A 16,382-nucleotide genomic window follows, 5' to 3' on the forward strand; every position below is an offset into this window, starting at 1 on the left:
AGTGCAGACCAACAGCACTTGATCTTGTTCAAGATCAGAGAGGGAAATCTTGGCTTTAAGATGCCCAGGTCCTGCTCCAAGGGACAGCAGTGATTCCCCCCCCTTCCTCGTGGCTGTGACAAAAGTGCTTGACAGACACAACTTAAAGAAGGAAGGATCACTTTTGCCCCGTGGGTTCAGAGGCGAGTCCACGGTTGCTTGGACCCATAGGCGTAGGTAGAACATCCTGATTACAAGAGCATGGGAAAGAGCTATTTACTGTGAGGAAGTCTCTTTGAAACGGAGGTGAAGGAAGGGGGGATAAGGGTACAGAGGGAAGGAAATAGGGGAGAGGAAGGGAGGGAGGAAAAGTACAATATAGCCCCAGCTAGCCTCTAGCTAGGCCTTAGACCTCAAAAATGCTACAGTCAGTTAGAGGCCAAGTGTGTAACACACCAGACTGTCTTGTTCATATTCAAAGGATAACAAGAAGTAACTTAACACAGAGAGACTTATATAACAGGGTTAAATGAGATAAAGAAATATACATGCAGGGGTTGGGGATTTAGCTCAGTGGTAGAGCACTTGCCTAGCAAGCGCAAGGCCCTGGGTTTGGTCCCCAGCTCCGAAAAAAAGAAAAAAAAGAAATATACATGCATACATATACACATAGTTCCACAGGTCACTGTACCAGAGGCTGCTCTCTCTCTCTCTCTCTCTCTCTCTCTCTCTCTCTCTCTCTCTCTCTCTCTGTATGTGTCTGTCTCTCTCTGTCTCTGTCTCTCTCCACCTCTCTCTCTCTCTTTCTCTCTCTGTATGTCTCTCTCTCTGCGTGTGTGTGTGTGTGTGTGTGTGTGTGTGTGTGTGTGTGTGTGTGTGTGTATGCATGCTTTACTGCATACCTTTGGCTGGCCTGGCTCTCACTATGTAGACCAGGTTGGTCTCCAAATATCTGCCACCCTGATGTAAAAAAGGCACCACATAAGACCTACTGTCTCAAAGTAGATAGTAAGAACTGACACCAGAGTTACCATCTCCCTCCCACACAGATGCCCACATTCCACCTTCTGCATCTCCACAGAAGACGCTATGGCAAATGGAGACTTCAGGTAAACTTAAACTGAAAACCATTGATTGGAATGGTTTGATTGTAGGCTTTGACCAAAGTTCATTGATAGAGATGGCCACATATGTGAGTGTCCTGTGTCAAGAAGCTTATCTGGAATGTTCCATTATGAGGAACTCCTTGCCAGTGATTCTTGGCTTGGGTGCCAGAGGCTCATTCTTCATGGCCTCTGTTCCCAGCTATAAAAAGCAAAGTCTAAAATTGTTCACAGTACAGGCTGAAAATACCGAGCAAATGCTCAAATAAGTAAGAGGTCAAGACCCAGTGTGTTTAAAGACAGAGTTGGCTTCATATAGAAAATGGGGCAGTCACAGGGTTAGAAGACATGAGCTGGCCTTCCACACCAGGTCAGAGTGACTGAAGGATGCGTGCAGAAAGGCACCTGGTATGGCAAATTGTGGTGGAGCCCCAAGACCTTCCTGATTTTTTCCTATTCCTCCCATTTAAGAGAACACTGTGTGATTGGTGTGACAGTGTCACAAACACCTATAAAGTCTGAAGATGTCCCCCCCAAAATCCCAGGCTTGGAACTTATTCCCCAGTGCAGCAGTGCTGAGATGGGTCTTCAGGGTGTGATTACATTGCAAGGGCTCTTCCCCGCATGAACGGATGCTAGGTATCCTTGTCACCAGCGAAGGTTCCTGATCAGAGGATAAGGTTCCCCTTCTCTCTCTTCACGGGTGCACTCTTTTTTCCTTTCTTAATTTCCATCCCAGGATGATACAGGAGAGGGTCCCCATAAGCTATGGCTCCCTGATCTCGGACTGCCCATTCTCCCGAACTGTGGATTATCTGTAAAATACCAGGCTCAGGTATTTTATTATAGTGAGACAAAATGGACATATTTTACACAATTAGTGCAAGGAACTTTACAAAGGAATTAAACTTTAGGAATTAAGGATCTAGGAACTCACACATGTGGTTCTGCTCCAACCCACACTCATTCATTTCTTCAGTGACTCATATCTTTGTCTACTGACCCCTCTGGAAAGCGTGGCCTCCGTTGAGTAGGTCTAGGCCTCTCGCTCAGTGCTGGAGTACTTGTCCAACATGTGCAAGGGTTCCAACCCAAGTACAGGAAAAATAAGAGTCCCCCAAACCAAACAGGATGCATCTGATCCTCGTAATCATACTCTGGCAGAGTTGAGATGAGATGGCCTGGGCTGAGATTTGCCGTAAATGAAGACTCCCTGTCTCACCACAGTTACCCCGCCTGGGTTATTTGGCATTTCTTTCTGGCATGGCAGACTCAACTCACATAGACATTCCTTCCTAAGACCTGGAATGTTCCAGTGTGCGGGCATAGCTGTCCCCATACAGTCCCCTTCTGTGACTCAGCTACCTTCCAGGTTAGTACTACTTCACTGGGTAAAACAAGGCGGGCTTTTCCTTCACTTGTTCCAGAGAAGGGCAGGAGGCTCCTGAATATCCATTCTCCTGACAGACTATAGCCAACATCCGGTACCCTGTCAGAAACTTATGTTTGTCATAACCCATTTTATTAGACTTGATGAAGTAGAATTTACTCATTTGAAATAAGCATATTTGTAATACATTCCTTTGCTGTGTAAGGTCTGGATTCAGTGGTTACTTAAGATACAAAACAAAATTCAAATGCTGGCAAATTCAACACAACAAGGAGAAGCTAGCTTTTGAAGAGACTAAAAGTAAAAACAAAACAAAAGGGGAGAATATTTGACACTCAAGCTTTCCTTTGTATAAGGTCCATATTTATATTTGTGCCACTAGAAAAGGAATTGTAAATTCGAAAATAGAATACTACAAATCAGAATGCACTGCTACATGTGTGCACATGGACAAGCAGACACACACACACACACACACACACACACACACACACAGTGCACATACAGGCATGCAGGCAAGTATACACATGGGTTTGAGTAGCAGTGACCAATAACTACCTAAATTGGTTGTTATAATTGACCTTATAGCAGTTGATTGTGCTAGGTTTTTCCCTCAGTGACTATCATATTCCAAGATGCTGTAAATACCACAGGCACCCTTCCAGATTTATCCAGTACAAATCACTTTGCTGTCAGAAGACGAACAGAAAGTATTAGCAGTGTTTTCCCCATGCCTGTTCCAACAGCTTCTGCTCCTCCTCGGCACCCTAACAGAGGACTTTGGCCAGCTCCAGCACAGGTTTGCCTATACTGTGTAAGCACCTTGGTCCTCAAGGTCAAGCAGCCAATAGCACATGCTCTTAACTCTCTTCCCTGCAACCTCCAGTGAAGTCGGAATCGATCAGACTATGACCCCTCAACTGCCGAGCTTTGGGCTTCATAAGCCAAGGTGGGGTCTGAGCAGGTGTATATTTGACAGACTTGAGAAAGATGCAGACACTACTGGTCTGGGAGAACACTCTATGAGGACGGGTTCAAAGCATAGCACCTCTCTTTAAAGACTTTGGTTCTCCCTTTGCCTTGACCAGTAGACGTAAGTTTGGAGGCTATCTGCTCTCAAGATGTCTCAGGGAAAGTCAGATGGAGACGGGGCTAGGAGTTAATGTTTGGTTGTATTCTGAACTAGTTATCAAGTTAGGCCAATAAGCAGAGTCACAGAAAGAACAAGTCCAAAGCTTAGTGTTTGAGAGAACAGATAGAGATATAAAGGGAACTGATTACTTTATATACAGCCAGGACTTTTCAACCTGTCTGCTTTAGCTACTGAACAAAACAATGATTCCATGTCCTAGAGTCTTTTCCAGCCTGCCCTGGTGACAAAGAGAGTGAAGAACCCCATACCTTTCTAATAAGAACACACCGAAATCTTACTTATTTTAATTCTCCGATCCTACATTTCTACATCTCCGTCCAATGTAGGGAAATGAAACAGTTAAATTACTGCTAATTTGGTTTGGGGCGGGGGGAAGATGCTTCATAAAATATCCTGACCGCTAATGTAGCCTGCCAATCCACATGTATGGGGAAGCATGCAATCAAAAGCAATCAGCTTCTAGTAATGAATAATACATAAGGCGCCGAGTACAGAAACATAAACCTTCCTATCTCATCAATCTGCATGTGTAACCAGTACCCAAGGGCTTGCTGTCTTCTCCTACCACACACCATGGCTTCCCTCCAAGGTGGAACACCTCCGCATTCTCCTGGGTGTAGATGACATTTTTATAACTTTAATTCCACACTGTGCTTTACAATCAGACAATGGTATATGGAGCTAGGCTTGGTGACTTCTCAAGCTTGGGCTTTCTTTTGTGCTTCAGATAGGGAGCCTTCAGGGTAGAAAGGGCATAGATTTAACAGGGAAGACTTAGTGAGCTTCCTGGATGCATTTCACAGCCCCCTTCTCAAATGGAAAAGGGACCAATACCAAAAGGTTTACTGCTAGCCTGAGGCCCACACTTAGCTATGAAAGCCATGCAGAAAAGAGAACATGGTGTGGCTAGGGACCAGGATAAAAGGTTTTCTTCTCCTCAAGCAACAAAAGTGACTTCCCATCCTGGTTTTCTCAAATTTGCCCTTCTTTTTAGAAAAGAAATTGTCTCCCGTGTCTGAAATGGTTGAGTTTTATCTTCCCTGAAAACCCGATAGCATTTCATAGCAGCACTTTCTATCCATGAGTAATACTGTTCTAAAGAAATGCCTGTTCTGGGTCCTGCAGCTGAGCCAGCTACTGTAATGGGGTGTCGTTATAGATCTGTTTGGTTAATAATATATGCATCAGTATTTGGGGGAAATCCATTGAGAGACTTCCAAATTCAAATGCTAGGAAGATGTTGGTCGCCATACTTCTGGTTTTGAAGTGTTAACTAACACCCCACCCCCAACCCAAAACAAACAAAAAACACAACACAACACAAAACAAAACAAAAAAACCCAAAAGGAATGTGTTGACAGATTCGCCTGTTTGAAAGCATATTAAAGTGGGAAGTCAGGAAACACATGAGCGGTCAAACTCGAGACCCCAGAGTGGGTCAGGGCCCTGAGGTGAGTGAGGTGTTTGCTGAAGCTCATTTCAGAACATTTGTGAATTCCTGCAACCACCACACCAAAGCAGAAAGCGGAAGCTAACATACTATCACCAGCTAAGGACAAAAATGAGAGTGATGATGATAATGTGTTGGTGGTGGTGATGATGATGGTGATGGTGGTGATGATGATGGCGGTGATGATGATGATGGTGGTGGTAATGGTGATGATGGTGGTGGTGGTGATGGTGGTGATGATGATGGTGGTGATGATGGTGATGGTGGTGGTGATGATGGTAGTGATGGTGGTGGTGATGATGATGATGTGATGGTGGTAATGATGATGATGGTGGTGATGGTGGTGGTGGTGATAGTGATGGTGATAGTGATGATGGATTGAAGGTATCTAGGGCAGGAAAGAGGAAGGTCTCAATGGAAGCAGCCTGCCTGGAAGTGAACACGTAGACGTGATCTCACAGAGGTATGGGTTCAATTTTCTTCAAGTCCTGGCTGCCATGAACACCAATATTTTCATTTGAGATATTTGCCAAGCATTAAGCTGTGTATACACGGGATAGGAAGTTGAGAAAACAAGCAGAAAGAAGCTGTTTAGAAGCTTCAGAGAAATAGAAGGATTTCTGGCAGGTTCACAATGCTGGGGGAGTTAAAAATGAGAGTTCAGAGCCCACCAAGGATGAGGGCCTCTGCTAAGCATCCTGGTCTCAGCTGAAACCTCCAGGGGGCTGAGCTGCAAGAGGAGGGGAAACCAGAAACAGATGAGCCTTAGCAGACCCAGAAGCCCCACCTCATCTAGGACAAAAGGATAAAGTGGTCTGCTTGCACTGCCTCTGACTTCCAGAAGAATGTTCAATTCAGTCAGCAAGGAAGCGACAATGTCTATAGCTGCTTTTATTAAATTATACACGAAATTTAATAAACAAAAAGTTGTCAGGCAAGTCAGGAAATAAAATCAAATGCAGAAAACAATCAAGGAACTAAAGAGACAATGTAAATAGACCCAGAGATGATCCAAACACCAGATCCAGACCTAGTTTCTGAATCCAAGCTTACAGAATGGTAACAAGCCACAAATGGACCTTTTTCCAGGGTCTAAAATAGCTTTAATATTTGAAAACCATTTAATGTAGTGATACTATAAAGGATTAAAGACAACATAATCTGATGAAATCAGAAAAAAATATAAAATGTAACATCAATTCCTAATCTTAAAAAAAAAAGACTCTTAGAAAGTTTAGAGGATAATTTCTTCAGTCTACTTAGTTGCTTGAAATTTCTATAGAAATATTTATAACAACCATCTTTAATAGTAAAATAGTAAATCTCTCACTCACTCCCAAAGATTAGTGTGTAAGTAGATTTCAAAAGTACATTGGACTTCCTAGCCAGTAAAATTCAAAGAAAGGAAGAAAGAGAGAGAGAGAGAAAGAGAGAGAGGGGGGGGAGAGGAAGGAAGGAAAGAAGGAAGGGAAGGAAGGAAGGAAAAAAAGAAGGAAGGGAAGGAAGGAAGGACGAAATGAATTGTAAAAAAGTGATATTTACAGTTGATTTGATTATACTCATAAATATTTCAAAAGTCTGAACAGAAAGGATTAGTGTTAACATAAATTGTCAAGTTTCTGGATACAAGATCAATACACAACAATCAATTGCAGTTCTAGATGGGAGCACAAGCCAATCAACACACACACACACACACACACACACACACACACACACACACACACACACACCACACTAATATTTACCTTTAGAATTGAAAATTTTAATGCCAGGATTGGAGAGATGACTCAATGCTTTGGTGCGAACCCATGAGATAGGTCAATGAGAACCACAATACTTGGGTAACATACTGAGCACGGTCACACACATCTCCTTAACCCCAGAGCTGTGTATGGTGAAGATAGGAGAATTTATGGGACTTGCTGGATATTAGCTTTGAACATTGTTTGAATGTTGTTGGAATTGTGATCTCTGGGAGAGACCCTGCCTCAAAGAAATAAAGTGGAGGTGGGGGCAGGGGACTGCTGTTCTCTATTCTGAACTCAACCTTCTCTACACACTTATATATCACACATTCCTCCTCCTTCCCTCCCTCCCCTTCTCTCTCTTACACAGACACACAGACACACACACACACACACACACACACACACACACACACACACACAATCGATGCTGTATACACCAGAAAAAAAATGCATTTTAAGTTTGCTAACTCTCACTTTAAATGTCTTCCCACGAACCCTGCATGGTAGAATGTAGTGGAGGAAGGAGATCATGCATGAAGAGAATAGGCTGTCACTGCCAAACAATACATTTTTGTCAGGCAGGGAGGACATGAAATGTGAGATCCAACAGAGGCAAGATGACTAACTCATGCACGGACAGCCACACCTCAGAAAGCAAACTCTGTTGTAATGTCTGACTGGCTCTCACAAGAATCTCTTGGACTTTCAGGAACACAAAATTTACTGAATAAGAACTGTAGACAAAAACGATATTCTTTAAAGACCTCAAAATTGCCTGATTTATCCAAAGGTGCAATGATGGTTTGAATGCTGTTTGAATAGTTGGACTCAAGCTGCTCCTGGTGTTTTGGGAGGTTGGGGAACCTTTAAGAGGGTTTTAGCTTGGCCCTGCTTCCCCTTACAGTCTCCCTTTGCTTCCCCATGTATGAAAATGTAATGGTCTGTGCCCCAACTCCTACCACAGATTAAGCCGCCATGCCTCCCTGGCCATGAACGTGTAGGGTAAAATGAATCCCTTCTTCCCTAAGCTCCTCTCAGAGCTAAACTTGGCGCCATGATGAGAAAAGTAACTAATACAGATATGCTAGAAATAAGGCATGGTGTGTGTGGAAAGCAACATGGTACCCTTTTGCTATTCTGCACGGGTATGGGAGGGCAGGGGACTCCAGAGCAGCCTGAGGTGCAGTCCAAGCGTGACGACAGCTACTGTGCACATCACACAGACGTTCTGGAGTGATCCCTAAGAGTGCAGAGGATCACACACAAATCTATCCTACTCTTTCTTCTCCATCTCTTGCCAACTCTACAAAACAGACTGATGGGTGACGGTTGGTCAAGAGGGGGACTGAAGTATGGAAAGGTTTTCTGTAGGAAGGCCTGGATTCTAACAGACTCACTCTATCACCAGTGGGAACAGATTGGAGCATCCTTGTGATGCCTGCATCTGAGCTCAGAAGATGGAGATATGGGGCATATCATAAGGGGGTTCTGACCTCTTCTGGGCACTTCTTGCTTATCCTAGTTTCGGGGTGCCTCCGTGTCATCAGAGTGACTTTGAGGAAATACCGCGAACAATCGTTTCAGCAATATTAGCCTTGACAAAATTCAAACGTGCCATGCTTTATTCTCTCAAATGTGAAGATTGACTCACCTATTTGATAGTATGGGGGAAAATCCTAATGAGAGAATATGAAGGGAAGGCATTGCTGTAAGGATGTATTGGTTTACAGTGCCAAAACTTGTTCTTATTTTAAATATATTTTATTAATCGAGAGTTTCATACAAGTAGAATGTGGTGATTTGAATGAGAATGGCCTTCATAGGCTCATAGGTTTTGAATGATTAATCCCCAGTTAGCTGAACTGTTTGAGACAGATTAGAAGGATTAGGAGGTGTGGCCTTGTTGGAGGAAGTCTAGCAACTCGGGTGAGCTTTGACAGACAGTGTCTGCCTCTTTCTGCCTGCTGCTTGCGGATCAGGAGGTAAGTTCAGCCCATACTTTGCCTGTCTGATGCCGTACTCCCCACCATGATGATAATGGACTGACCTCTGAAACTGTACGTCAACCCCAGTTAAATGCTTTCTTTTCAAGCGTTGTCTTGGTCACGACATCTCTTCACAGCAATAGGACAATAACTCAGACACATTCCATGTCTTTGGTCATATTAATACCCCACGTCTCTCCCAAACTTCTCCCAGACTCACTCTTCCCTCCCAGTACTCACTCTCCTTTTTAGGTCCTGGGGATGGAACCAGTGTTCTACACATGCTGGGCCAGTGTCCCATATATGCTGACGTACATCCAATCATCTTAAAATATAAGTGTTCACAAAATTGGCGAGTAATTTTTCAATTTCATTGCCACTCGTGTGTAGATGTGCACACAGCTACACACGATATGTACATCTATGTGCATAGCGCCTATGTGTACCATGACATGTGTGTAGTGATAAGAAACATCTTGGTGGAGATGGTTCCCTCTGTCCACCTTTATGTGGGTCCTGAGGACTGACCTGAGGTCAACAGGCCTGTGTGGTAAGCACCTTTGCCAGGGGAACCATCTTGCTAGCCCGGTGCTGAGGAAATCTTAAAAGAAGGAACATACAAAGGGTGTCCTGTATGCCTTGGACTTAGTGGAAGTAATCAAGCTGCTCTTACTGTAGCCTACAGGTTGCTTCTGGTCTTTCCTTGACTTATAGACCGTGGCTATCCATCTCAAGACTCCTTTTCTGGCTTTGGATCAAGTAGTATGTTTCTCTAGTAAGTACCCTCTATTCAAGGAGCCAATTGTTGTTGTAAACTTACCTGTTCTGAAGTACTTACAGGTCACAGAAACACAGTTCTATAGCCAGTATTTGCCTTCTTGGAGGCCTTTGTAACCTCCCACTCAGCTCTCCTGACTGCTTTTTATATCAGAAGATTCAATACACCATCTCCCTGGCCCTTTAGCTGAAGTTGAGACTTAGCATTTAGAATTTCAACGTCCCTCCTTCAAGGCGGCCAACTATTTTCGTAACACAAACATTTGTTAAATTAAGTGAACACAGCAAATGCTACAAATTGCACTTCGGCACAGATTAGATAAATACGTTTCCTCTATGCTCAGAAAAGCGTGTTCAGCCAAGACACCCCAAGATGGTACAGATGGGGAGGTCAAACCTTCTACAGAAGGAGCCCTGCAGCTAAGTCTGGAGGCCTCTGTAAGAACATTTGGAAGTAGCGGGAGGGCTGGGCTTCTGGCCCACAGATAAGAAAACCTTCCCCAGCCAACCTGGAGCCCTTCAAAAGCATGAATGCCTCCCAAATTTCTTAGTACTATGCACACAAATTAAACATATCCAACTGGAAAATGCCCCCATCCTAGAAGACAAATTGACAAGAGAGCCATCCAAGGTTGGGTCCATTCTGGTTTCTGCTTTCTAAACTCACTGCTGGCCCCCAGGAAGGATGTCACCACCATCCTGAGCACACAGCAGCTGTCCCTCCTTGGCTAGAGTTCAGTATAAACCTCACAAGGCTTCAACTAGTGCTCTCCTTAAAATAAAAATTCTTTTGAAAAATTCCACAGTCGCTATACTTCCAGCCTAGCAGTTTGGGTATGACTCCTCCTGCAGGAGAGGGGAAAACATCCATTTCAAACAAGCATGTGAGTCCAACAAGTACCTTTAGGTCGTTCTCAGAGAGAAGTAAAATGGACTATCCAGTTGGAAAGGTTGAAAAGGCAATGGTTAAGGCAGGGCCAAAGAATCACCAAATACCAATTCTCTCCAGTACATCAAAAGAGGAAGATCTAGCAAAGGAGAGATTGTACTTCCCAAGACAAGCTCTGTATTGTAAAGCTATCAGATATACTTGTCTGTAAGAGGAAAATAAGATACCAGGGAACTTCCTTGTTCTGAAATTCCTGTCCACTGTCACCAGACCCCAATGGCTACATTTTACTCATTGTTTAACTGTACCAGCTAAGACCTCATCTACAGCCTTAGCGTATGTATTTGACACCTTGATGTGTTCCCAGTGCCTGGCATCTGCTGGTCCTTCTAGTGTTGGGTCTCCAGCCCAGGACAAATGGTTGAAATGTCTATTACTATATCAAAGCTGATGTTGACTGCTAGGCTCTCCCAGCATCCCTCAGTCCCTAACTGTTCTAGCTTCCTCCTGGCTGACAAACTCCTCCCCTTACCTGGAAATCTCCAGCCCAGGCACTAGACTGGGCTCCCTCAACGTCTCCTCCTCTGCCCCTATATAGCTCAGCCATTTTGGCTACCAGTCTCTTGGCCTAGGTCATCACTTTTGGTCTGTGGTTCTTCTATGGCTTTCCCTCCACCTCTCTCTCTCTCTCTCTCTCTCTCTCTCTCTCTCTCTCTCTCTCTCTCTCTCTCTCTCTCTCCTTGGTCCAGTTCAGTCTGACCATGTTCATTCTGGACTCTTCCAGATGTCCCTGCCTCTGGGCATGCTCTCCCTCTTATCTACAGTAGACATTCCCCTCCCCCACACCTAGGAGCAGCCCCGCCCTCCTTTTCTATCATTCTTCTGGTGCTGAAACCCATGAGTATCATGCATGAGCTCCCATCCCAGGGACTCTGAACCAAGCTGCTAAGTCGACTCTCCTAAGGTATGGATGGATCATTTATTTCTGCTGGCTTTTGCCAGCTACCAAATTTGATCCTAAATTCTAGAGTGTGATTCTAAAGCTGCTTCCCCCTCCACTTGCTACACTCCTGGTCTACCCCAAAAGTGTCTCTCCAGGCTCCTAGAGCCCTCAACACCTTCCCAAGGTCCCCAGAGGAGCACTCACTCTCAACTCCGATGCAGCTACCTGGGTGCCTCTCTACGCCCCTGTGGGCATGGGCACATCTTTAAAGACACTATCCATCTTTTCCCTCAAAGCCTCAGAGCTGCAGTACCGCCTTCATCCCCACCTGCAACTGGTTGCAACCTTTTCCTTGTCTTTCCCCCTCTTCCCTCTGTCTGTCTGGTCTGTCCTGCAGCTCCTGCTCTCAGATCCCTCCTAAAGATTCCTCTTCCTTCTCAGAGCTCCATCTCTTCCTTAAGCCCTCTTCCTGGAACCCTCCTCCCTCAGGAGTAGCCCTACTCATCTGAGAGCCAGTTCTTTGTCTCTCAGCTCCCTCCTACAGTCCCATAGCCACCTACACACTCCTTCTCAGTTTCCTCTTGAAGCTAATAGTGATTCCCTCCAGCAGAGTTGCCCTGGGGCAGACCAGAGTGTGCCCAGGTACCAGACACTAGGATGCTTTCAGTGCTAAAGCAACCCTTCCCTGAGGCTAGCTCCTGTTCCTTATCCTCTCAGCAAGCACACTTGCCGCAGCCCTCCACGCAGATCCATATATCTAGGAGAAACCAAGGTCAGTCTGAAAGTACTGGAACCTTCTGGAAAGTCAATAGTTCTCCAAGGCCAGTTAGATTTGGTTTCTGAAACCAACGGAGATACTGGGCATGCTGTAGGTAATCCCAGGACTCAAAAGGCAGAGGCTGAAGGATGGCAAGTTCGAGGCTAGCCTGAGCTACATGGCAACCTGTTTATAAAAAAAAAAAAAGGCAAAGCAACAGAAATGTCTTTGGGGGGTTGGGGATTTAGCTCAGTGGTAGAGCGCTTGCCTAGGAAGCGCAAGGCCCTGGGTTCGATCCCCAGCTCCGAAAAAAAAAAAAAAGAACCAAAAAAAAAAAAAAAAAAAAAAGAAATGTCTTTGGGTCCAAGGGTGTGGTGTATCCTAGGCATTCTTCATCTTCCATGATTATGCTGACACCTGCCTTCTAATCAATATGACACTATCAGTGGCTTAAGTGGCACGGTGGGTCTGTCCCTCCCACCCCCAGCATTCTGTTCTCAGTGAGTGGTTTGCTAAACAGACTCACCCACCTGCTCGACACAACTCACAGGCATTAGCTTCCTTTCTGTTTCTTCAGATTTGAATTAAATGCTTCCTTGCTACTTCTCTGCCTTACTGTGCTCCAACAGTTGCTGGGCAAGTTTTTCTTTATTGCTAGGAGGCACCATGATTATTTTTTATTGCAGATTATTTTCCCCCTATAAATCACTCTGAATGCATTGCAGGAAAGAATGGTAACACAGACATACAGGAAAAAAAAAAAAGGAATCTGTCATTCCCTGCATACAAATGGTAGGGTTTATATATGCTTATCCAAAGCAGACATGTATATTAAATATGCGAATATATACCTTGCAGTCACCTGACTGGCAATCTCTTGTAAGTGCTGTTCCGTAACTTTAATGTGTGCATTAATTTAATCGCTCACACATCATCAAAACTGGGGACCAAATAATAACAGGAAAGAGTTGACCCTAATAAAATCAGAGCTGGCTGGTCATTAAAGATGCTTGCTAAGTACCGTGCTGTTCACTTGCTTAGGAAAAGACAACTATTTGAAAAATCAACTTAACAGCAGCTCTTCCCATTCAATAGCCCCTGACCTCCAGACCACCTTCCGAAGACGACACCTGAGGTCGCATGAGGGGAGAAGTGTGAGCATCCCCACCCTTGGGCTTCCTCGAGCCTCCATACCTGTGCTGATGCTCCTGTAAGACTTGGTAAATGCTGATAAGAAAAGTTTGGTTTTTAAAACTCCCCACCACACAGTCCTTGTAGACGCGGAACTCTGCAGCCGTCACTGCCTCACCCTCGGGAATCTGGGATAAGTTGAACTTGAACTCCTTGTGGTGTCGCTGGCGTGGGGAGAACTCCTTGTCGTACTCCACTATAGGGTTAAACAAGAGAGAGTGACAGCTATTGTTACTTGGCCGGGTGCCATGGGCTCATCTCATGAACATCCCCCAGTTTTACTTCACAGATTACCAGGTACCAGCGGGTGGGTTAGTGAGACCAAGGGGTTGAAGGGACACTGGTTGAACCTGGCAGGTAGAGATTGAAATCCTCCCTTCTGCCTCAGATGAAGCCAAATGTTTGCACTGTGTTCCGTTTAGATACTGTAGTCTCAGTAGTTGGCTGAGCATGATCTGCACGAGTCTTTAACTCTTGGCTTCCGGTTTCCTTATCAGCAAAAAAAAAAAAAAAAAAAAAAAAAAAAGACTGTGCAGAAAAGTCTGAGAATGAATGGAATATTGAAGAAGAACTCTCGCCACTGCTAAGCCTTCCTAAGAGTTGCTGGTCACCGAAACAATATAGGTAAATGTCGATGTGATTGATTGCCCACCAGACCCTGATGGTGAGGCTTAATTGGGTGAACATTGCCACACGCTCTTCATACAGAGCACGGAGAATCAAGAGGAAACTGAGACAGAAGAAAAACAAGCAAGCAAAACCATGTGATGCAACTGTCAAGTTACCTTCTAAACATTGATGTTTATTCCCATAGGTCAATTCTGTTGCCTGTTTTGGGAAGAGAAACTTCGATTGGCAGCAGAGAGTGGGACTACAGAGACTCATGTCATTTATCTAGTAGTGATAAATGACTACTGAATGCCCAGCATAGGTGGGACATCTGTGCCCATTGCCACCCCTCCAAGACTGAGGGAGCACTGAAGAGGAGAGGGCGGGGTGTAAGAGCCCAAGATGGGAGGGAATGTCATAGGACACTGTCTCTTGGACATGCCATGCCTTTGCACTGTGATAGATTACCTAAGATCCACATAAGACTTAGCCCTGTTATCGAAGGGGTAGAGACTTTTACACACACACACACACACACACACACACACACACACACACACACACACACAAGGATCTACAGGATTAACATTTAGGGGATGGAGGGAAGACATCGCCTTCTGTGGTGTTGCCATTAGTGAGGTACTTATGCTCCTATAAATAACCCTGTTGCTCAAGGAACCCTAACGATAGTCAAAAGACATGGAAGTAGGGACAGCTGGAAAGAGGAAAGAGAGTCATGGGAGCAAGAGGGCACATGAAGATAATGAGGAATTAATATGACCAGAATATGTAATATATAAGAGGTCATCATGAAGCTCATAATTATGTATAATTAGTATATGCTAATGACCTCCCCACCCTTCTAGCCTTCTCCTCCTCCCTGTTGGCTTTTCCCTCCCCAGTTTTGTTCATGTGGCATCATCTGTAGCTGATATGAAAGGGGGCACCCAGTGCTGAACTTGAGAGCCGTGACATGAGTGGAGGACAGGCCATGTCCTGTCCACTCCACCCCATCCCCGTGCCTTGACTTTCCAGGGGCCTCTGCGCTTTGCTTGCTGTCCCTTGGAAATACTTGTAGAACATTAAATTTGATATTTGACAATTCTACACGCATGTGTGATGCATTCTTATTCTCAACCTACCCTCTCATTTCTCTTCACCTATGTCAACACGCCCAAGTCCCTTTCCCAACACTCATATCCTTTTATTTTGGGACCGTGGGTTCGGAACTACCCATTGCAGCCTGGTGTCAGGTTTTGTTGAGGAGTCAGGCTAGCAAAGTCTCACAGGAGATGATCCTCTCCTAATGGAAACAAGGGCTGGAGACTGTAGGGACCGGTCTTCCTGTGTGCCAGGAAGCTGCTGGGGCACTCTTAAATTTGACAGCAGAACCCAAACAGGATAAAAGGAATGGATGGAAAAAGCAACAACAGTGTTACTTGCTATGAATGGCTTACATTAATGAACCATACACACATATACATATGTACACACATACACACATACATACACACATATCACATACACACACACACAAACATACATACATACATACATACATACATACATACATACATACATGAATAGGCACACATGCACACACAGAGTACCTAGATCTAGTTCCCCTCCTGTGGATGAATGTATAAAAATGAAGCATATACACACCCAGATGACTTTCTGCTATGTACGACACACAGACCCTAAGATTCCACACCAGTGAGAATGGCTAAGATCACAGACTTCAGGCAACAGCACATGCTGGTGAGGATGTGGAGAAAGAGGAACACTCCTCCATTGATGGTGGGATGGCAAGCTGGTAAAACCACTTGGAAAACAATCTGGCGGTTCCTTAGAAAATTGGACATATAGCTGAAAACCCAGCTATACCACTACTGGGCATATACTCAAAAGATGTTCCAATATATAACAAGGACACATGCCCCACTATGTTTATAGCAGCCTTATTTATAATAGCCAGAAACTGGAAACAACCCAGATGGCCCTCAACAGAGGAATGGATACAGAAAATGTGGTTCATTTACACAATGGAGTACTACTCAGCTATCAAAAACAATGACTTCATGAAATTTACAGGCAAATGGATGGAACTAAAAAATATGCTGAATGAGGTAATCCAGTCACAAAAGGACACACATGATATGCACTCACTGATAAGTGGATATTAACATGCCCAAAAGTTCAGAATATCCATGATACAACTCAGACTATATGAAACTTAACAATAAGAAAGGCCCAAGTGTGGATGCTTCGATCCTATTTAGAAGGGGGAACAAAATAGTCATGGAAGATGAGGGAGGGAGAGACCTGGGAGTAGAGAGGAGGAAGAGGAAAAATGGGGGGCAGGATCAGGTATGGGAAAGGATAGGAAAGACTACAGAGGGTCA

At 44.5% G+C, this 16,382-nt stretch overlaps 1 protein-coding gene across 7 annotated transcripts in view; it reads right to left on the minus strand.

Annotated features, from left to right (window-relative positions):
* Bmp6 (bone morphogenetic protein 6) overlaps positions 1-16,382 on the minus strand; it is a 261,855-nt gene that overhangs the window by 17,366 nt on the left and 228,107 nt on the right. For 6 of the 7 annotated variants that reach the window (XM_063276108.1, XM_063276107.1, XM_063276110.1 and 3 more), the window contains one exon: positions 13,372-13,564. The exons of the other annotated variant lie outside the window; for it this stretch is intronic. In XM_063276108.1, the coding sequence (XP_063132178.1) occupies positions 13,372-13,564 (193 nt within the window). The remainder of the gene's footprint in view (positions 1-13,371; positions 13,565-16,382) is intronic. 7 annotated transcript variants of the gene reach the window in all.

The sequence above is a fragment of the Rattus norvegicus genome, chromosome 17 (assembly GCF_036323735.1).
Source record: "Rattus norvegicus strain BN/NHsdMcwi chromosome 17, GRCr8, whole genome shotgun sequence".
NCBI classification, from domain to species: domain Eukaryota; kingdom Metazoa; phylum Chordata; class Mammalia; order Rodentia; family Muridae; genus Rattus; species Rattus norvegicus.